General features: G+C 43.1%; 1 protein-coding gene across 2 annotated transcripts in view; it reads left to right on the top strand.

Moving 5' to 3' along the window:
- The window catches only part of LOC139542096 (kelch-like protein 17), a 31,639-nt gene extending 12,793 nt beyond the window's left edge, over nt 1-18,846 (top strand). Inside the window, exons 3-12 of one of the 2 annotated variants that reach the window (XM_071347128.1) lie at nt 715-836; nt 4,462-4,683; nt 10,649-10,765; nt 10,914-11,157; nt 11,491-11,635; nt 12,485-12,652; nt 13,056-13,144; nt 14,540-14,613; nt 14,951-15,132; nt 15,875-18,846. In XM_071347128.1, coding sequence (XP_071203229.1) covers nt 715-836; nt 4,462-4,683; nt 10,649-10,765; nt 10,914-11,157; nt 11,491-11,635; nt 12,485-12,652; nt 13,056-13,144; nt 14,540-14,613; nt 14,951-15,132; nt 15,875-16,103 — 1,592 coding nt within the window. In that variant the 3' untranslated portion in view covers nt 16,104-18,846. The remainder of the gene's footprint in view (nt 1-714; nt 837-4,461; nt 4,684-10,648; nt 10,766-10,913; nt 11,158-11,490; nt 11,636-12,484; nt 12,653-13,055; nt 13,145-14,539; nt 14,614-14,950; nt 15,133-15,874) is intronic. The other variant, XM_071347129.1, reaches the window with a different exon arrangement.
- Nucleotides 18,847-23,874: the final 5,028 nt, after the last annotated feature.

Genomic DNA, 23,874 nt, shown 5'->3' with positions numbered 1-23,874 from the left:
CAAGCACCTCATATTTCCAGGAATCGGAATGACACAAAGATTGTCTGACAGTCAAACAATGAATCATTCAGACACAGACAGCTACAAATGCTAAACAATTCCATAGTGCCATGCAGTGACTGTCCTATGATACTTTGTGTATAATGGGAGGTACGTGCTTCATGTCTGTGGCAATAGAGCAGGGATCATCAACTAGATTAAGCCCCAGGTCGATTTTTGTTCTTGAAACAATGGTCATGGGGCCGGAACTTAATTACAAAATATTTTTAGTTAATTTTTAGCAAATGGGGCGCAAGAAGCCCAAACGGATATAACATTTGACTAAAACATAATAATTTCAAAGCTTGCTTACATTTGTATGCGATCACATATCTCTCTATTATGCGTGGGAATACTTTGAAACAGATTTCAAAAATGTTAATCTCTTTGAGTTGAGTTACTGGTGTTATTACAGTCTTTTATGTCCCCCCCTCCGCCCGTGGGCTGCCAGTTGGGGAACCCTGCAATAGAGTATATACCACATTATACACACACACACACACATACACAACTCTTTAAGTTAAAATGGAGTGTTAATTGCACTTGAAATAAACTCTGATTTGATTTCTCTGACTTGACATGTTGAATTGGTTTCTCATTTGGTTTGTCCGCACGGACACAGGCACATGTACACTGCAGACTGGAAAACTCTGTTGTCTGTCTGTGGTCATGCAGATGAGATGTCGGAGAGTCGCCAGACCCACGTGACCCTGCATGACATTGACTCCCAGGCGTTGGAACAGTTGGTTCAGTATGCCTACACGGCAGAAATCGTGGTGGGGGAGGGCAACGTGCAGGTAAGAAGAAAAGACTATTGCGCTTTTCCTTGACTGCGTCTCAAAAAGCACCTTATTCCCTACTTTTATTAATTTTTCTATTTGTATTCAACCTTTATTTAACTAGGCAAGTCAGATAAGGACAAATTCTTATTTACAATGACGGCCTACCAAAAGGCAAAAGGCCTCCTGCGGGGACGGGGGCTGGGATTTAAAAAAAATATATATTGAAATATAGAACATAACACACATCACGACAAGAGAGACAACACACCACTACATAAAGGGGGACCTACGATGACAACATAGCAAGGCAGCAACACGTGACAACAACATGGTAGCAGCATAACATGGTACAAACATTATTGAGCACAGACAACAGCACAAAGGGAAATAAGGTAGAGACAACAATACATCACGCAAAGCAGCCACAACTGTCAGTAAGAATGTCCATGATTGAGTCTTTGAATGAAGAGATTGAGATAAAAGTACATATGTAGTGCACTATGTAGTCAAAAGTAGTCATTATGTAAGGAATAGAGTGCCATTTGGGATGAGCTCCTAATGTACCATCATTATTCTACATGATGGTCTCGAACACTCTCAAAGTTGGTAAACTTCTCTGACCGCTATCAAAGTAATAACGGGAGAGTTCTGTACTCTGATGTTCGTGGAGAGCATGAAATCTGAAAGGGTTTGAGAAGTATTTGACTCTTGTTATAATAGCTTTGTATACTTACCTCTCTGGAACTAATACGTTTAGTAACCTAAAGTAAAAACCGTAAAAGTATTCCACGAAAACATACTGATACTGATGATTACATTACTTCGTCAAAGTATTTCTTACTTCTGTTCCTAATCTCTTATATATTGTCATATCCTTTAGCATCACGCTATAAACCATTTACATCCTACCCCATATCTTCATATCCCATCCCATATCATTCTGCCACATTCCATATCTTCACGTTTTATATCGCTCCACCCATGGGAACCAGGCTTTATGTAAAAGTGGGGGTACAAAAAAATAGATAAATAGAATTATAAAATGTTCAATAAATTTGTTTTGAATGTTTAAAACTATTCCCTGCAATTCTACACTTTCTTCACAGGGGAGATCCAGATTTATGAACCGAACACAACCATTTTGTGTTTTAATGACTACCTTCCCTGAAAATCTCACCCCCAATAAATAATTGACAGGTCTGAAACCCAACAACCCAGTGACTCTCACAAATATCCTGCTCCTCCCCTGACAATCCCACCCACAGAGATAGATTGACACGTCAAACTGTTAAGAATGTGGTCCGGGTAACGCTTGACAATGAGGAAATGAAATCGAAAAATAATATAGAAGGATAATATTGTTTTACCCAATAAGAATTTTGTACCTGGTAGGCTAAGAAAAAGCGTTGTTAAAATGGACATTTAAGTTTTAATTTTCTTTTTGTCATGTGATCACAATAATGTAGTACAATTACAAATGTGACCTTAAATGTGTCTTTGAACAATTTTTTTCTCTCAATATGGCAGTGTTATCTGGTAGGGCATTGACCAAGAACGGTCAACTTGAAAATGCAAACTGGAGTTTTGCCTTTCAATTTGGTCATAGATTATGTTCACATAAAAATAATATTGCAAATGTATTATTCATTTATCATGATCACATGTGCATGTTTTGGCAGCTATATATATCCATAAATTGCGGACCGAATCTGCAATATAAATAATAAAATGTAGCTCAGGTAATATGGTGTCATATTTGAGCAGTTTTGCTAGATCAGGGGTCTCTAACCTTTTTCTTTCATAAAAGCTACTTCATATAAAGAAATACTTTCGCCAGCTACTCATATACAGCATGCAAATTGTGTTATTGTGTAGGCCTGATTTGATTAAGAGAAACAGTGAACAGCACTGCATACATAATGTAATTGTGTTTTGGTTCGTCACTACCTCCCCGAGTCGGGAGTGGGTAATGGGTGTGGGTGATGCTTGACTGCCGTTCTCGCTCTTATCAGTATTAATCTCATGTAGATTAGCCTACCCGCACAGCCTACCCACACTGCAGACTTTCTTCGAGCTGTTGGCTAGAGCACACGTACCAAGACCAGAGTAGGGACATTTGCTATTTAACCCAACAGTTTTTCTGACAAAACTATTGGTGTAGTCGAAAATACAATGGGAACACATTGAACTTTAGATTTTTATTCAGTACATGTAAACTTAAGCAAAAAAGTGCATTTTGTGTGCGCTACATCAACGCACTGATTTTTATCTGCAACAAGTCCGTTTGGTGGAAACACACCACTGGTGAAAAAATTCACATATTTTCTTCATGCATATTTTAGAATATTCGCATGAAAATCAGTCGCCAATTGGATGGAAACCTAGCAACTGTCACCATGAAAATGTTTCAAACTTGTCTCAGCAGCATACATATTTGATGCAACAAGGGTAGAAATTGCTTATTTGGTCGATATTACCAACCAAGCAAAGCAGAGCTGTTTCATCAAGGTACAAATATCCTGTGCTTTTTCAATTTGCGCATAGGCACATATAAACACAGCTTGGCAACATTGTAACCGTGAAGCGGCCATGGTGCACTCTCATGGGGCTCAGCCAGGCTGTTTACTTTTGTAACTGATTGAAAACAACATTTTAACAACATTTTAACAATGTGATTTAAACCAATTTATGTTGGGAAAATGGATGTCAAAAATGCAGAATGGTGCTAAATACCTGTAAACAGCTTGGGGAGAAAAGTTATTTCACAGATTTAATCATGTAATATTAGTCCTACTGATTATTTCTCAGTATCTACTTATGAGCTATTCATTGACAGCCCGCGAGCTACCGGACATGCAGTTTTCTGCAAAGGTGGTAGGCTGATGGAAGGCTACTCAGTCAGTGGGAGAATCTCAAGTGTAAACTCCTCACGTCCTCTCTCCTCTCCTCCTTCTCAAAACCCATTGGATGAGAAAGCCAGAGGTCCCGCCCCTCTGACCTTCTCCTCCAATGAGTTTGTGAAGGAGAGAGGACTCCAGCAATTGAGGTTCTCTCAGGGGCTGCGATACAGCAAAGCCTTATCAGACATGCTCGTGCTCATCAGGGTTCTTACAGGCAAAGTGAAATGACAAAATTTGCTCGTGGTGCCGCCTCTCAAATGATATGTAACAACACCCTGAGTGCATCCGACATGAAACAATGATACAAATGTAGACGGACAACAGAATAGATTAAAAAAATATTCAATTTGCATGTGCCTTTTCATTTTTAACACCAGTGGTGCAACTAGTGCTTTCTAACTGCACTGAGCCAAAACAGTGGAGCAAGGGAGTGAAGCATCACTTTCAAGTGGGCAAAACCATTCATCTTGAGGCAACGAGGGGAGTGGGTGCAAAATGGAATCTGTTACTTCCATTTTATATATTATATAATAATTTTGTATTTTAATACAGACTAGCTCAAAACATTACTAATCATTTGAAAATGAGAAATGAAATAATGGATCATGATATTTTTCCGGTAAAAAAAAGTGGGGGTGCAAAAACTGCAGCTGCTACGTTTGCTCCATCGCTCAGGTGTCTATGGGAGCCATAGACACCTGAGCGATGGAGCAGGTCCTCTCGTCCTCTTTTTCTTCTAGACCTTACTCCCAGCGGCCAGCCTGCTGCAGCTCAACGGGGTGAGGGACGCCTGCTGTAAGTTCCTCCTCAGCCAGCTGGACCCCTCTAACTGCCTGGGCATCCGCGGCTTCGCAGACACGCACTCCTGCAGCGACCTGCTCAAGTCGGCGCACAAGTACGTCCTGCAGCACTTTGTGGAGGTGTCCAAGACCGAGGAGTTCACGCTGCTGCCACTGAAACAGGTCAGACAGAATACTGAACTAGCACGTCATACGCCTTTCCTTACAGAATGACGTGACGTGACAGCGATGGGATCTTATTTTTGGAATTGTTTTGCATTGGAGTTGTTGAAAGTTATCGTGGCACTTTGGTTTATGACTCGTGCGCTGATGTTGAGAGCCTGCGAGCTCTAGACACACTAGGAATATAAACCTTTTCACCTCTCAATCAATCAAGGCGATCTACAGTGCTCTCCACTCGTCTGACAGTTGTTGGTAAAGACAAACAAAGATGCTCAGCTGCACTGAGATGCATTAGTCTCCTCCCACTCTGACTGTCCCTCTCTTTCCCGCAGAAAGAGGAGAGCATCTTGTCATGTTCTGTCCTTTCCTCAACCCCCCTCAAGGTCCTTCATAGAGCAAGCAGCAAAGACGAGTGTGTGTAGTTGCCTTTTGAACACTCATTAGACGAAGACATCTCTCCATCCTCGGCTCCTTGTCAATCAGTGTCTCTTGTAGTTTTACTCATCATCCTCGCCGTCTAGTTTTTCTGTCATAGCAGCTCAGCATAGCAGTCACTTGTTCATCGTCTGGACTTGTCCAATGACAGCCTAGTTTAGGGGTATGGCCTGGAAGTGGTAATTAGGCAGAGCACTGCCAAAGATGGGTCATGTTCCAGACCGAGTACATTGCAGATGTTGTTGCATCGACCAATGGTTGCTTGCCACATCATCGACTGCTCAGTCGGGAATCAGATTTCTAGTGGGTAATTCCACGAAAGGATACAGCTCAAATATTTTTTTGTATCCAAATGTTCTGGCAATTCTCACATAGAAACGTCATTGGGAGGAAGGATCTTTGACATGTTTCTTTTCTATCACAAACTATTTTGGAGAAAAATCATGATGAAAGTGACCCTATGATGCGTGAACCGTGCATGATACATTTACATTTTAGTTGTCTTATCCAGAACGATTTACGAACGCAAATTAGGGTTTAAGTGACTTGCTCAAGCATAACGGACAACATCTTGGTGTCATTATACTCCCTATATTGTGCTCAAACATGGAGTATGTCGAGGTTCAGTCAAAATACAATTACATTTATTTAACATAAAATATATCAATAATTCAGAAGGACCCTTTTTGATTTTGTACATTTTAAGACATATAGTTTGTTACAACATACTGTACAAGTACATAGAATTGCCAGAGTGGGCTCCCTGCTAATTCTGAAGTTTTATACATTTAATGAGCACCACCAACACAGTGAATGGGGAAATGGATTAAAAGGGAACTCCCTATGTTGTGATTTGGTTATAATGTCAATTCTATGTATATATAAAATGGGTCATAGCTTCAAAACTACCAGAGAGCCCAATTTGACTTATTTGAAGTAAGTTTACAAGTTTATCAACTTTCAAAAAAAAGATCCTAAAAAATGCAGTGTATGATATACCAGTCTTTACTTTTTACCAATGTAAAAAAAAAAAAAAATGTCAAATGTTGCTACCTAAGACCAAATCCAGGTGGTGAGACACATATTGTTCCAAACAATACGTCTAAAAATAAGCTAAATCAAAAAGGGTACTTTTGAGATAGTAATATAAGCATATATTTCTTTCAGAATCTAGACATAATCCGTATGTTAGAGCGTAATGACACCAAGATGTTGCATGCATCATGTACGATTCCCGGATCATAGCGTCTTACAGGAGGCATGTAGAGGTCTAAAAAGGTCCTAAAATGAACTCTTCGTCATGAATGTCCAAAAAATGGTTTGTGATACAAATGTAAAGAAACATGTCAAACATCCTTCCTCCCAAGTAAGTTTCTATGTGACAATTGCCAGAACAATATAAGATGCCCAACATCTTTCGGCCTATCCTGGCACGGAATCGCCCTACATCATAATGTTTAGCTGATCCGTTAAACACATATCAAGGCATTGTAAGATCTGGCGTCTTGAAGCCTGGAACACGGCCGTGGTGCATGTGTTGCCAAGAGACTGAAAGATCTATAGGAATCCGTGTCCATGACATGGGAATGGGAATGTAGCTACCTAGCATGTGGACAGACGTGAACGCTCATTTCATCCTTTGGTCGGAGTTGAGGGGTTGGAGTCAATAGTCTCTTTTTAGGGTCTGAGTTGGGGTTAGCAGCGTGCCTAGGTGTGTTGGTGAACATACGTTTCGTTACAATATCAGAGACAGGACAGGTTAAGCTATGTGACAGCTGTGACAGCACCAGCTGTTAGGATTTTCCTCCTGATTGAAACACTACACTAACTATTTGATTGCTCTTTAATTTTCTTCCATCTCAATGTTACTCTCCAAAATGAAGTGGGCACTATCCATTAGCCAAGAGTAGAATGAGTAGGCTTAGTGACATCCGAAACAGAGCTGTAGGGCAGCCAGCTGTGACTCTGCTCTCTCTTTTGCTTTCTCTTTGTATTCCTTTCTCTCTCTCTCTCTCTGTTTCTCTCTCTCTGTTTCAGCTCACCGAGCCATGAAAAGCGCCCCCGCATTTCCTCGTTTTAGACACGAACACTGGCAACTGGAGTTTTGACTGGACCTTATGGTCATCTACTACATGGTGTTATTGCTCACATACACAGCCATTTGGTTTATACATGTTTTTAAATATACATTTCGTATCTGTTCTTTCTAGGTCTCTCAAACACACTTGTACTGGTACACTTTACATGTCAGACACAGACACATTGTCTGTCTGGCTCTGTACTGTGCTGCTCTGTACTGTGCTGCTCTGTACTGTGCTGCTCTGTACTGTGCTAGCTCTGTACTGTGCTGCTCTGTACTGTGCTGCTCTGTACTGTGCTGCTCTGTACTGTGCTGCTCTGTACTGTGCTAGCTCTGTACTGTGCTGCTCTGTACTGTGCTGCTCTGTACTGTGCTGGCTCTGTACTGTGCTGGCTCTGTACTGTGCTGCTCTGTACTGTGCTGCTCTGTACTGTGCTGCTCTGTACTGTGCTGGCTCTGTACTGTGCTGGCTCTGTACTGTGCTGCTCTGTACTGTGCTGCTCTGTACTGTGCTGCTCTGTACTGTGCTGCTCTGTACTGTGCTGGCTCTGTACTGTGCTGCTCTGTACTGTGCTGCTCTGTACTGTGCTGCTCTGTACTGTGCTGCTCTGTACTGTGCTGCTCTGTACTGTGCTGCTCTGTACTGTGCTGGCTCTGTACTGTGCTGCTCTGTACTGTGCTGCTCTGTACTGTGCTGGCTCTGTACTGTATGGCTCTCTAGTTCATGTGGATTAGCTGATGCTGTTCGTCTGAAGCTGCTGCTATTCTATTGATCTCAGCAGCAGCCCTGCCCTGCCTGACTAGGAGCTGTGCCACCCTCTCTGCAGTGCACACACACACACACATCGCCCTAAAAGAGGCGCACACACACGCACTACATAGTCACGCTGTAATATATCAGGACACGCCCTTACCCATTTAGCTTCAGTTATATGGGTACACACAGCATATATTAACTTTATTTAAAAAAAAAAAAAAATGTTTTCACCTTTATTTAACCAGGTAGGCTAGTTGAGAACAAGTTCTCATTTACAACTGCGACCTGGCCAAGATAAAGCAAAGCAGTTCGACATATACAACAACACAGTTACACATGGAATAAACAAACATACAGTTAATAATACAATAGAAAAAGTCTATAGACAGTGAGTGCAAATGAGGTAGGATAAGGGAGGTAAGGCAATAAATAGGCCATGGTGGCGAAGTAATTACAATATAGCAATTAAACACTGGAATGGTAGATGCATTCAGAAGATGCAGAAGATGAATGTGCAAAGGAGCAAGATAAATAAATAAATAAAGTTTGGGGATGAGGTAGTTGGATGGGCTGTGTACAGGTGCAGTGATCTGTGTGCTGCTCTGACAGCTGGTGCTTAAAGGATATGAGTCTCCTGCTTCAGTGATTTTTGCAGTTCGTTCCAGTCATTGGAATTAGAGAACTGGAAGGAAAGGCGGCCAAAGGAGGAATTGGCTTTGGGGGTGACCAGTGACATATACCTGCTGGAGCGCGTGCTACGGGTGGGTGCTGCTATGGTGACCAGTGAGCTGAGATAAGGCGGGGCTTTACCTAGCAAAGACTTGTAGATGACCTGGAGCCAGTGGGTTTGGCAACGAGTATGAAGCGAGGGCCATCCAACGAGAGCGTACAGGTCGCAGTGGTGGGTAGTATATGGGGCTTTGGTGACAAAACGGATGGCACTGTGATAGACTGCATCCAATTTGTTGAGTAGAGTGTTGGAGGCTATTTTGTAAATGACATCGCCGAAGTCGAGGATCCGTAGGATGGTCAGTTTTACAAGTGTATGTTTGGCAGCATGAGTGAAGGAGGCTTTGTTGCGAAATAGGAAGCCGATTCTAGATTTCATTTTGGATTGGAGATGCTTAATGTGAGTCTGGAAGGAGAGTTTACAGTCTAACCAGACACCTAGGTATTTGTAGTTATCCATATATTCTATGTCAGAACCGTCCAGAGTAGTGATGCTGGACGGGCGGGCAGGTGCGGGCAGCGATCGGTTGAAGAGCATGCATTTAGTGTTACATGCATTTAAGAGCAGTTGGAGGCCACGGAAGGAGAGTTGTAGCATTGAAGCTCATCTGGAGGTTAGTTAACACAGTGTCCAAAGAGGGGCCAGAAGTATACAGAATGGTGTCGTCTGCATAGAGGTGGATCAGAGACTCACCAGCAGCAAGAGCGACATCATTGATGTATACAGAGAAGAGAGTCGGCCTGAGAATTGAACCCTGTGGCACCCCCATAGAGACTGCCAGAGGTCCGGACAACAGGCCCTCCGATTTTACACACTGAACTCTATCAGAGAAGTAGTTGGTGAACCAGTCGAGGCAATCATTTGAGAAACCAAGGCTGTTGAGTCTGCCGATAAGAATGTGGTGATTGACAGAGTCGAAAGCCTTGGCCAGGTCGATGAATACGGCTGCACAGTATTGTCTCTTATCGATGGCGGTTATGATATCGTTTAGGACCTTGAGCGTGGCTGAGGTGCACCCATGACCAGCTCTGAAACCAGATTGCGTAGCGGAGAAGGTACGGTGGGATTCGAAATGGTCGGTAATCTGTTTATTAACTTGGCTTTTGAAGACCTTAGAAAGGCAGAGTAGGATAGATATAGGTCTGTAGCAGTTTGTACAGACAAAGGTATGGTTGGATGTGAATACAGTGGAGGTAGGCCTAGGCATTGAGTGATGATGAGAGAGATATTGTCTCTAGAAACATCATTTAAACCAGGTGATGTCATCGCGTGTGTGGGAGGTGGAACTGAAGGGTTAGCTAAGGCATGTTGAGCAGGGCTAGAGGCTCTACAGTGAAATAAGACAATAATCACTAACCAGAACAGCAATGGGCAAGGCACATTGACATTAAGGAGAGGCGTGCGTAGCCGAGTGATCATAAGGGTCCAGTGAGTAGTGAGGCTGGTTGGAGACACGGCGATTCAGACAGCTAGCGGGCCGGGGCTAGCAAGCATATACCACCACAATGACTTTGTGGCGCTAATGGAAATATGATTCTAAACCATTTTCTTCATGAAAATTGATCCCACACACACATTTACCTCGGCTCATTGTTTTATTATTTTGGACATTTCAGTCAAGCTGACCTTTTTCAAGATGTTTCAAAATTAACATTCATTCCAGATAAATAGGAATGAATTCATGTAATAATTTCTTGTCGTGACAACTTTTGTGACTCATCGCACGTGGGATGAACGCCTCTGTGGGGGAATAGCTTCTTTCATTGATGTAAGAGAATCGCAAGCAAATGTCAAGAGGTGTAGAGACTGTTATGTTTGTAACTCTTGAGTAAAATTATACTCTCTCTTGCCCTCTTTTTCTCTACCCCTCTCTATGCCTACCCGCTCTCTCTCTCCCCCACACCCCTTCTCTCTCCCCCTCCTCTCTCTCCCCCTTCCTTCTCTCCTTCCTCTCTGTGTGAAGGTATTGGACCTGATCTCCAGTGACAACCTGAACGTGCCGTCGGAAGAGGAGGTATACCGGGCCGTGTTGAGCTGGGTCAAACACGACATCGACGGGCGCAGGCAGCACGTTCCCTGGGTAAGATCAAATATGCACCTGTGTAGCTCAGTTGGTAAAGCATGGCACTTACAACGTCAGGATTGTGGGTTTCATTCCCGCTGGCCACCTATATGAAAATAATTCACTTTGGATAAAAGTGTCTGCCACCTCCCATTCCCCTCTCTAGCTGATGAAGTGTGTACGCCTGCCCCTACTGCGGAGGGATTTCCTCATGAGCAACGTGGACACGGAGCAGTTGGTGCGCCACCACTCGGAGTGCAAGGACCTGCTCATCGAAGCCCTCAAGTACCACCTGATGCCCGAGCAGAGGGGCGTGCTGAGTAACAGCCGCACCCGGCCTCGTCGCTGCGAGGGCGCCAGCCCCGTGCTCTTCGCCGTTGGTCAGTGTGCCCCAGAGGTTACCCACCAGGGTACATACACACATTCACACATGCGCGTACACATACTTATATAAAGTACTTTCTACCTATAGAGTTCCATTGTTTAAGCAGGGATCCTGACTTTGGCCCGTGGTTAAAGGCTAACCGTTTCACAGATACTGGGTAACATTCAAAACACATAACATTTTAAATAGATGTGATTTGGCAATTATCCAAAATGAGTTTGGAATATTACAGCTCGCGACTACCATCTGTAGAATATTTGTTCGTATTATAACTGAAATAGGACCATCCTCAGCACTGTTTGTTCATGTTGTTAGCTATGATGATTATGTGGTTGTTGTCTGTGTGTGTTGTGCCCAGGTGGGGGCAGTCTGTTTGCCATCCACGGTGACTGCGAGGCCTACGACACGCGGACAGACCGCTGGCACATGGTGGCCTCTATGTCCACCCGGCGGGCACGGGTGGGCGTGGCGGCCATCGGAAACAAGCTGTACGCAGTGGGAGGGTAAGAGATGAACTCATCTGACCAACCTTTGACCCCTAGATAGTCTAGATTTGGGTAGTAAGTCTTAACCAATGTCGTGCTAGCTAACTGAAATAGGACTGTTTAACACTGGTATGCTAGTGGTAGTTTTGCTAGCTAGCTAGCTCGGTTAGGTTAATATGAATGTCTTAAAAGTGAGACTAGGATAAATAAGATTACAACAAGTTAACCGAAAACATTGATTTATATTATTTTGTATGATAAGATAAACAGTTGCCTGTGGCAGCAGGACTAACGTGTGGCAGCAGCCCTTAAAGTGTAATTATTCAAATTGTGACTTTCAATGCCAAAGCACGTCCCCTCTATCCGAGAGAGGGAAACAAAACAAACGCCCTTTGCTTTTGTACATCAAGTGAAAGGCAGAACAAAGTAGTGTCTGATGCACTACTATCACTGTCTGGAATGTCAGAGTCTCATCCAGGTGCTACTAATGGAAATAAGCTATGACAAATATCCCCTGTGAAATAAATAAACAGATGATACCTTATTTAAAATCCATTTTATTTCAAGAAAGTTTATTGTCTTTTAAACTGTTAACAAAATACACTTGTGAAGAATCGCTTAAATGAGATTAAAGAACGAAACCTGAAGAGGTACCAGACACCACTAGTGTCAGAGCCCATTCTCCTATTGTTCGCCTAGGATACGTCCCAAATGGCACCCTATTCCCAATATAGTGCACTGTTTTTGACCCGAAAAGGGGGCCATAGGGCTCTGGTGAAAAGTAGTGCACTATATAGGGAATAGGGTGCCATTTGGGACCCATCCTAGACCAACCTCTAAGCCCACTCACTGGCCTCTCTCCCTCAGGTATGACGGTACCTCCGATCTAGCGTCAGTGGAGTCCTACGACCCGGTCACCAACTCCTGGCAACCCGAGGTTTCCATGGGGACGCGGCGGAGCTGTCTGGGTGTGGCGGTGTTGCACGGCCTCCTGTACGCGGCCGGCGGCTACGACGGAGCTTCCTGCCTCAACAGGTCCACTTCTGTCGCTGCTCACTAGGCCTGTAGCGGTTAGTGCTGCTGACGTCGGGAACACAGATGCCAGGCTCGGGATTGGGTTCTAACCTAGCCCCGTGCCTTTTGACTTGGAACTTCTTCTACCTACTGTACTATCTACCCACTCTGAGGACTTGGACTCCTCCATAATAACTTAGGGACACTGTCATAAATGTTAGAACGTTAACATGTGTACGTCCATAAAGTGTTACAAATATGAATGTACCTCTAGCCCGCTGTCTACAGGGAGACTTCCTTGAATGTCAGTGAATATATCCGACACTGGTTGTCTCAACAGATTTTCACTCACATATACAAATACTGAGCTGAGAGTGTTGTACTCCATCCATGTATGTAATGAGTGCCCCCTCCACCCCAACAGTGCAGAGCGGTACGACCCTCTGACCAGTACCTGGACCTCCATCGCTGCCATGAGCATCCGAAGGAGATATGTCCGTGTGGCCACTCTGGGTGAGCATGTGATGTCCACCTTGGTGTGATTATGTCATCTATTGAGCACGGATATAATGTAGGCTTGAGTGATTTTCCTACTGGGTTCCTGGTTATTATGGGCCTCATCAAACATTTGCGAGCTGTTATCTGGCATTTGGAGCTTGTCATCACGTGGCTCTCTGTCTCTTTTTATATTTTTCTTCTGTTCTCTCTCCACCATCTCTCTGTCACTCTACCATCTCTCTCTCACTTTTCTCTCTCCCTCTGTCTGGCACTCTACCATCTCTCTCTCCCTCTCTCACTTTTCTCTCTCCCTCTGTCTGGCACTCTACCATCTATCTCTCCCTCTCTCACTTTTCTCTCTCCCTCTGTCTGGCACTCAACCATCTCTCTCTCCCTCTCGCTTTTCTCTCTCCTTCTGTCTGGCACTCTACCATCTCTATCTCCCTCTGTCTTTTCTCTCTCCCTCTGTCTGGCACTCTAGCATCTATCTCTCCCTCTCTCACTTTTCTCTCTCCCTCTGTCTGGCACTCTACCATCTCTCTCTCCCTCTCGCTTTTCTCTCTCCCTCTGTCTGGCACTCTACCATCTCTCTCTCCCTCTCGCTTTTCTCTCTCCCTCTGTCTGGCACTCTACCATCTCTCTCTCCCTCTCGCTTTTCTCTCTCCCTCTGTCTGGCACTCTACCATCTCTCTCTCCCTCTCTCACTTTTCTCTCTCCCTCTGTCTGGCACTCTACCATCTCTATCTCCCTCTCGCTTTTCTCTCTCCCTCTGTCTGGCACTCTACCATCTCTCTCTCCCTCTCGCTTTTCTCTCTCCCTCTGTCTGGCACTCTACCATCTCTCTCTCCCTCTCGCTTTTCTCTCTCCCTCTGTCTGGCACTCTACCATCTCTCTCTCCCTCTCGCTTTTCTCTCTCCCTCTGTCTGGCACTCTACCATCTCTATCTCCCTCTCGCTTTTCTCTCTCCCTCTGTCTGGCACTCTACCATCTCTCTCTCCCTCTCGCGCTTTTCTCTCGCCCTCTGTCTGGCACTCTACCATCTCTCTCTCCCTCTCGCGCTTTTCTCTCGCCCTCTCTCTGTCACTCTTATTGCCTACCTCCTCATGCCTTTTGCACACAATGTATATAGACTCATTTTAATTTTTTATTTTTCCTACTGTGTTATTTACTTGTTTATTGTTTATTCCATGTGTAACTCTGTGTTGTTGTCTGTTCACACTGCTATGCTTTATCTTGGCCACGTCGCAGTTGTAAATGAGAACTTGTTCTCAACTAGCCTACCTGGTTAAATAAAGGTGAAATAAAATAAAACCTCTAGCATCTCTCTCTCTCTCTCTCTCTCTCTCTCTCTCTCTCTCTCTGTCACTCTACCATCTCTCTCTCTCACTCTTTCTCTCTCTCTCTCTCTAGATGGTAGTCTGTATGCAGTAGGAGGGTATGACAGTTCCTCACACCTAGCTACAGTGGAGAAATATGAACCACAGGTATAAAAAAAAAAATGAAACAAACAATGAGATCTCTATCAATATGAACATGTTTCCTGGACCCAGATTAAGCCTATAGAAGAATCTCAACTGATTTTCACTAGCCTGGTAGAACCAACTTGATCATTGTGTTCACCATCCTATTAAATACAATGGTGAACGTAGCGGTTAGGCTGGTCCCACCAGGCTATATTTTCAGTCCATTAATATGCTTAATCTGGTTAAAACCGGCCCATAAAGCTGAACTTCTGCCCAGATCAAAAAGTAGAACCAACACTGATGAGTCCCTCAACTGACCACGTCACTCCTAACAACCCTCTATGATTGGTCGGAACAGAGCAACGCGTGGACGACCATCGCCAACATGCTGAGCCGGCGCAGCAGTGCCGGGGTGGCTGTGCTGGAGGGGATGCTCTACGTTGCCGGGGGAAATGACGGCACCAGCTGCCTGAACTCAGTGGAGCGGTTCAACCCCAAGACCAATGCCTGGGAGGGCGTGGCGCCCATGAACATACGCAGGTGGGCACCGCCAGCCACGTCACAATCGCTACCAACCACCTGTGGCTATAACTTCATTACCAGGGCATATATAGAGCCTTCTCTCGCTCCTCATAAATGCCTTTATATGTACATAAAGGCTGTGAAGCCATTTAGAATGTACCCCACACAAGTGCCTTTAAGGTCTTATGTTGTACACAATACTTGATGCCATTCTGTTATATAGGAGTATTTGAAAGTAGTCTCGGAGTGTGATGAGGTTTTCATTACGGCCGTTACTCACCTAATGATTAGGGTTTCTGGACCCTGCACAAGCAGTGGGCCTTAGAGACCAGGATTGGGAGATTTAAATTGAATTAGAGTCAAACATGCACATACACACACACACACACACACAAACATGAAGACAGTCACACACACAAGATCTCACACACACACACACACACACACACACACACACACACACACACACACACACACACACACACACACACACACACACACACACAGGGAAATAGACAGAGTCAACAGGAAATGAATTGACCAGGGAAACCTGATGACAATGGATGCTCCAGTCCATAAATAAACCATTGTTGTAATCAGCAGTGTGGCTCATATTCATCTAAAAACAGGCCCCATCTAGTCACAGCAAGGTCGTATTCACTACGACCAAACGGAAGCAAACAGGCTGAAACAGGGAGGGACCTACCTGAATTTGACCTGCCTTACTGAGTGTGCATGTTATGCTGCACCCCTTTCCCAGAAGTACCCATGACCTTGTGGCCATGGACGGCTGGCTGTACGCAGTGGGCGGCAACGACGGCAGCTCCAGCCTCAACTCCATTGAGAAGTACAACCCGCGCAGCAACAAGTGGGTGGCGGCCTCCTGCATGTTCACGCGACGCAGCAGCGTGGGCGTGGCCGTCCTGGAGCTGCTCAACTTCCCGCCGCCCTCGTCGCCCACGCTCTCCGTGTCCTCCACCAGCCTTTGACACGGGGCTAGGCTCCGGCTGACCTCAGCCCCCGCCTCGGTCACCGCCGCCCCCGCACAGCCAGGCCCAAGCAAGAGACGTAACTGCTCTGTGTGAAGGGGGGGAGGGAGGGAAGGGAGGGGGTGCAGTTAAACAGAGAAGAGGTGATGGGAAGAGTGAGAGGTTGGAAGAGTGAAGGATGGGGAGAGAGAGAAACACAGGGGTTGCTGGTGGATCTTTTGGGGTCTCATTTCCTGAGGTCTCGCTGTATTACCGTAAAGATACCAGCTCCTAGTCTCTTGAAGAACACGGTAGAGTTTTCCTTGGATAATGGTTTAAAAAAAAGAAAATTAAAAAAAGATCCTCCCTTCATCCCTCTTTCCCTTTGCAATCCAACACTTGAAACACTGTCTCTGAAGACAGTCACTTTGTGTATCATGTGTACTGTAAATGTCTTTTCTTTTGTTATCACCATTTTTGCAATAATATATATATAGATATTGAAATGAATTATTTTAACTAAGGAATGTAGCTATAGGCTGGTTCTGCCATGCATGCATATCGTGTCCTGGCCGGAAGGAATAAAAATGTATAGTGCTGCTAAATGTGTCACACTAGGTGGCAGTAACGGCCAATGTTGTTTACCGTCCAACCCCACAGACGCACATGGGGAGGAGGGTGAAGTTACCCCTGATCTTGGGTCAGTTTAGCGTTTTCCCCACTAATGGTTAAGGTTAGGATTGGGGAAGGGGAAGCTGATCCTAGATCTGTACCTAGGGGAAACTTCACACTGAAAAATAGATCTATTGATACTCGATCTACCGTTACTCGAAACTGTAGAATTTGTTTCGAGTAACGGTAGATCGAGTATCAATAGATCTATAGATCGAATAGATCGAATTACGTTGAATTCTATTTCTTATTTATTAAATGTAAAACAATCTATAGCTAATATATTCAGACAATTTCAAAGATGCTTTATGAAAAGAAAATGGACCACTGCTACAACTCAAGAGAGACGTATTGTTTTTATTTTGTTGCGTTAACTTTGTGCATATCGTGGATGGAAGTCTGTCAGGGAGAAAGTCAAAGTGTGAAACTGTTAGTCATTCAGTTTGTGCTTGAGAGTTGAGTGTATCAGAGTGATGAGAGGATTGATAAGGATGTCTTAAACTGAAGACAATATCAGGGCCGTAATCATAAAGTATCTCAGAGTAGGAATTCTGATTCCGGATCAGGTCATCCCTCTTATTCTGAATGATTTAAAAGGCTAAACTGATTCTAGATCGGCACTCCTACTCTGAGACGCTTAACACATACGGGACCCCGGTCAACTGAAATATCTCTATTATTTGTAACGGGAAACAGTTAAAAGATAAAGGTTTATTTTTTTCATGCAGTGGTTCATGTAACCATGAGAGAAAGTAGCTGATGCATTTACAGGTCCTCATGGAGATTCTTCTGTGTGTTGGTACCTTGACTGAAAATGTAGGTATATATTTTTAAATGTTTTTTTATTGCCTTGTCACTGCCACGAGCATGACACCACCAATGTCATTAATAGTTAGGGCAACTGATGTCCAATACTGTTGTGTGGAAGGCGACGGTATGCAAGCTTGCTTGTCCACTCGCTAATTAGAAGACCCTAATTTGCTGTATAGACCATTATCATTCATAAACACACACAGTGGTATCACGCTTCTGGCAGCTTTGAAACGGCTTAAGTGCGTAAAGTTAGCAAGTTTAACACAAATGACACCAATCTGAACACTTGACACTGGTGCTGTCATTTTGTCTTACGTACACTTCAGTTTGTACTCACCCATACCTCATCCGTGTGTTGTTGAAAAGGATACAAATGCACCACGCCAGGGTTGATGTAGTAAACGTGTGGCAACATGTAATATAACTCTAAGCTCGAATGATACTCTGAAACACGTCAGTAAGGTAATACCAGGATTCTTTGGAAGTTCGAAGGTGGAGTGGTTAAAATAATGAACCTATTTGTACAAAGTTGATACTGACTCTTTGCCTAAGGTGAAAGAGCTGCGTCAGCCAAGGTTACAATAGACTACAACGGGTCCTAATTTGAGTTCTACACTCAGTCATGGTTAACTAGGTTCAATAAATATGTAGCACAGTGTGATAAGATGTCAAACTTCTGAGAAGTCATTTTTTTCTCCCTTTTTTAGAAGGATTTTGTTGTTCTAGTTTGTTTTTCTGAAACAACCCAATATTGGTTAGTTGTAAAAAGGCCCCCTTCGAAAACAAAGCTCTGTTTGTCTAATACAGATTATTTCCTGCAATTGTTCCCAAAGGGCAAAAGTTGTATACTGATTGGATGTCTTTTTAGCAGCCAGAAAAGGACACCTTTAACTAGTTGTAATCTGATATCTGACCATACAACCAGAAAACACATTTACAACCAGAAAAATAACTCATTATAACATTCCATGGCAAATGTTGCCTTCTGGGTTCGTGTGAACTCCTTATGTACCATGAGTGAAATCCGCACTCAACCACACAAGACCTTGGCTTCCATTTTGTTGATTCAATTACCCAATTTCTTGGATTAAAACATTTGTGCAATGTCAATGTGACTGTAGCTTTTTCAGTTAACACATTGTCACATGCATTGTTTATTTATAATATGTTATGTTTGTTATATTTATGAGGAAACTTGTAAAGTAATTTTGCACTATTGTGAAAATGGAGCAATACACTGTATCGAAAATAAATAAATAGATGTTTTCCGGTGTGAGGACCCATGTTGTTTATGGAGTATATTTTGAACACACAGCCCACTAAGCACAAGATGTTGAAAATATGTCTTCTTTGTTAAAAAGGCGTTAAAAGACGTCTTTGAACCAATTTTGCTCAATGGGCGCTAGTTCAGTTGAAGGTTGCGTTGCTAACAGCATGTGTGTTGCTATGCCCACTACAGTATCCATTTAGTATCGTCCCAGCATGCTTTCCTTTCACACTAATCTGAGTGGACAGCTGAGCACTCTCACTTTACCCCTCATGACCTCGGTCACATAGAATCCACAGACCAATCACACTCACTCAAATACACTAAAACACATACACCATGTGAATATAAATGCACACACTGATATGAAAAGTGCATACTATGTTGGTCTTTTTTTATTAAGCTTACTGTGAGCTATCAGAAAGAACTGGTACACTACAACAATCTGCTGTAAAGAGTAAAATGGAAGCCAACTCATGTCTTTGGGGGGGGGGGGGGGGGTGTAAATGAATGGTTGCCCTGTAGTCCTGTCCCCTGTGCTGATAGGTGGATGGTAATGAGTTTACAGCCTGGGCCTATAAACGCAGGCACAGCTATGTAGCCAGTCACACAGTGGATCAGAGACAGCCAGACCCCCTTCACCCCTCCCTGGTCCCTCTGTGACTGTCACCTACCGACATTCCTGTACTGGTGTCGGTGGCCAAACAGCCCTTATCTGGCTATGGTGATGAAGCCACCGTCTCTGGAAAGGTTGGAGTGTCGACTGTGCTACAACATGAAAGGGTGGGACCCATATGCTTTTGGGGCTGTTGCCTTTTTACTTCTGAAAACATCACAAATCCTAATAAATCAATGTAAACTCCTTGTCTAACTGGTTTATGAAAAAGTTATTTAGGTAATATTGGTTACTTGATGTTCTCTGAAAAACGATGCAGCTGCATGATTAGGTTCAGGAGGGTTAAACCAGTTTGATAGGAATTCATGTAAAGTCCTTGTCAAACGAGTTTATGAACGTGGTCTTGGTGGTAATCGAGGTAATTTGAGGTGTGGAATAGGAATGGAGTCATCGTTCTTGACAAAAGATGTGGCAACCTGATTACAGGTTCAGAACTGAAAGGGGAAAATGTGTGCGTGAATGTCCATTAGACTTGTCACAACAAAACTTTGTGATTCACATTCTTGATCTGTGGAAATCTATGTATGTCAGTGGTACCCAATGGGGGGGGGGGGGGGGGGGAATAAGTTGTTACGTGTTGTATGTGGATAATCCAAAATGCAGTATTACCTGCCATGATACATCACACCTCTTCCTTGAGCCCACCCCCCTTTGTTCATGTTTTTGTTTTAGAACCTTTTTGAGGGCCATATATGAAGCGAGCCATGGAACCTTTGAAATATCTTATGACTTCTTCATAGATTCATAAGATCCTAAATGGATTGATCCTCTCTTCAAAGACAGTCCAATTAAGATTCCTTTATTGTTCTCCTGTGTGGGAGAACTTTGGCCCGAACGGTTCTCTCTTTGACACCTGATGATGGGGGGCCTCTTACCCAGACTCCATTTTAAAAGGCCCTTGGTGTGACTTTAGCACCCTGCTGTCACCCACTGCGTCTGGATAAACACAGGCGGGTGGCTTCCCGGGTAGGCCCAAAGTTAAACTCAGACAACGTATTGGGAGACACAATATGTGGGGACCGGGACAAATCTTCAGTTAGTGGACTAAAAGGTTATGTGAACACATCTCTTAATAATGTTAGTATACCTGGGTGCCAAAATTAAGTGAAGTAGATTATTTCATATGTTTACTACCACTATAGGCCTACACAAGCATTTCGCTACACCCGCAATAACATCTGCTAATCATGTGTATGTGACCAATACAATGTGATTTGATATGGATCATACACTACATGGCCAAAAAGACCTGAATGGCTTGTTATTATTACAGTGTGGTGTTGATTTTGGCAAAGCAGCCTATTGCCTCTACCCATTGAGCATGCTATGACACATAATCATGGGACCAAGTCCTGTAAATCCATCCTTGTTGGGAATGAAGAGATGTGATCTCATTTAGGGCCTACTAGAAAAACATTCCCATCCAACAAGCATGAAATAAATGACTGTCATCTTGAAAGGTATCACATTAAGTAGGTCATTTATCTTCACAAAACTGACATAATTGAATGATTGTATACTACTATTTACGTTTAGTTTTACACGTTTGATATGATGATTGAGTAGCTGTTAGGTGTGCCCAGTTCCCTACATGAACAGAAAATATGTAGGCCTGTTTATCAGGGTTTGGATTGCTTTTTGGCACATGGCGATTTTATTTTATTTTTCACGGTATCACGTCTTTGTGTAGGACAGTATATGCTCTTCAACAGAGATGCAATCGAAACCCGACAGAGACCGGAGTGACGGCAGAGAACTTTCCCAAATTGTCAGTTTTCATAAGAAGCGCTGCTTCCTTCTGGGATATGCGCGTGGGACTGGAGTGCGCGCGGTGACTACATGGGTGAGTCACCATTTGCTGTGCAGTTGCTGACAAGCGCGCACATTTATTTTTCCATGACATCCTATGATAGACTCACTCATCTGTCACACACACACTAGACTACACAGTCAATAAATCGCTTCAGATTTTGGTATATACCTGCCAACTCGTGGTAGGCTTGTCTGCTCCGGGGGAGTTATAACTATAAAAGGCTGTAATGTATGTGAAACACTTTTACAAACTCCACTGCCTCATCAATTGTATTGCACTTTAGAAAATACTTTTTAAGTAATTTTCTGTTTGACAGTTTCAAGTTACTTTTTGACAGTTATTCATACATGATTCATTTTTATTCATACTAAGATAAGGGAATAAGAGACTAGAGGGCACTATGTGTTAGGGTACTTATGTGGCTTGGCATAGAGACTGTCAGTCATTGTATGCAACATCGTTACAATTGGCTCATTCATCCACTCTCCCCTGTATCTATTCCCCAGCTCCTTCCTGTAAAATGAGAATGTGTTCTCAGTCAACTTACCTGGTAAAATAAGGGTTAAATAAAATAAATAGATACAATTAGGCTACATCAGAAAAGTCATGGACAACCTCTAGTTTCTTTTCTCACTCAATGTTACATCTGAAACATACCATGGCTGCTTGTCTCTATCAAATTACAGCTATACTCCACATTCCCCCTTGATTAAATTATTCATGCTTGAGCAGCACCTATCCTTGTTATGGTAAATGTGGCTTTTCAGACAGGCTTTAGATTGCCATCTTGAAGAGTGGAGATTCCCAATAGTGTGTTTAACTGGGATGATGACTGATTAGTGCCTGGGGTGAATCCATTGGCATGACATTTAAAGCCCAGTCATGGACAGAAACTGGAATTAAAGCCTTGGGATGTGGGATGACCCACAGGCGATCATTAGTTTGTGACTCACTGTCTGATTGACCCGAGAAACAATCACCGTCTATTTAAGAAATGTTGTTTTGGGGTATGAATTTGAATGGAAAATTTTTGGTTTTTCAGTATGACAAAGATGTGCCCTCTCTACTCATAATAACCTCTAATTATGCTTTTATGAAATCCGGAAAACAGTTGCATCGCTCCTAGTCCTGAAGTATATAGCAGATACTTTGTTTTTGTTTCGCTTTTGTTTCACTTTTCCTCTGTTCCACATTAGTGTGAATGACAATGAAATTCACCTGACTGGTTCTTTTGATGAATCAAACATGATATCATTTGACTCATGTGTTCTTTTAGGTAAACAGGAGCTTGTGTATACGGCATCCTGCTGAAACTGTGGAATGCCCCTATCCCACACTGACAGATAACTGCTTCAGCATTGGATCGTAAGGATGGATTTAATTTAAATGTGGGACTATATTTCATATTCAAAAATCATACAAGGCTTAAACAGTGTACACATATTAGAGACACATAGGTAAAATACAGTAATTACATAATATTCTCATGGTCTGCTGTACAAGTATGACATCTTCATTTTGTAAAATGTCATGTAATATACTAATTTAAGTTCATTTTGGGTTTAAAGTGATGTTTTCAAAAATATAGTTTTCTCAACACTGATTATATTAACACGTTTCTTTGCTTTGTTGTCCCATGTGGCTTAGTGGGTAGAGCTTGGTGCTTGCAACCCCAAGGTTGTGGGTTCGATTCCCATGGCGGTCCTGTATGTAATTCACTACTGGATAAGACCGTTTGCTAAATGACTTAAGAGCCTATTGACACATGGGTGCGTCAACATAATAACAAAAATTCCCATCAAAATCTGTCAATTTAAGCCAGAAGAATGGAGGTAGTTTTGTACCAACATAAATAAGGGGTTAAATATGTCTACAAAAATATATCCTGAGCTTTATTATATCTCCTAGATATAGGACAGACACTTCAAAACCTTATTACTTATGATTTGTTTTTTGACTCTCTTTATTGCCATTTATTATATAAAACAATCACAAGAAAATGACCTGTCTGTTCCAATTTCACATCCTTTGCTCCCGAGTGGTGCAGCAGTTTAAGGCACTGCATCTCAGTGCTAGAGGCATCACTACGGACCCTGGTTCGATTCCAGGCTGTATCACAACCGGCCGTGACTGGGAGTCCCATAGGGCGGCGCACATTTAGAAAAATACATATATATTTCACCTTTTTCTAACCAGGTAGGCCAGTTGAGAACAAGTTCTCATTTACAACTGCGACCTGGCCAAGATAAAGCAAAGCAGTGCGACAAAAACAACACAGAGTTACACATGGGATAAACAATCGAACAGTCAATCAATAGAAAAATGATGTGCAAGTAGAAGTAGAAATACTGGTGTGCAAAAGAGCAGAAAAACAAAAACAAATATGGGGATGAGGTAGGTAGTTGGTTGGTTGGATGGGCTATTTACAGATGGGCTGTGTACAGCTGCAGCGATCGGTAAGCTGCTCTGACAGCTGACGCTTAAAGTTAGTGAGGGAGATATAAGTCTCCAACTTCAGTGATTTTTGCAATTCATTCCAGTCATTGGCAGC

Source organism: Salvelinus alpinus, chromosome 17 (assembly GCF_045679555.1).
Source record: "Salvelinus alpinus chromosome 17, SLU_Salpinus.1, whole genome shotgun sequence".
NCBI lineage: Eukaryota > Metazoa > Chordata > Actinopteri > Salmoniformes > Salmonidae > Salvelinus > Salvelinus alpinus.
Note: the sequence above shows the minus strand (reverse complement) of the source record. Positions and strands in the feature narration are given on the sequence as shown.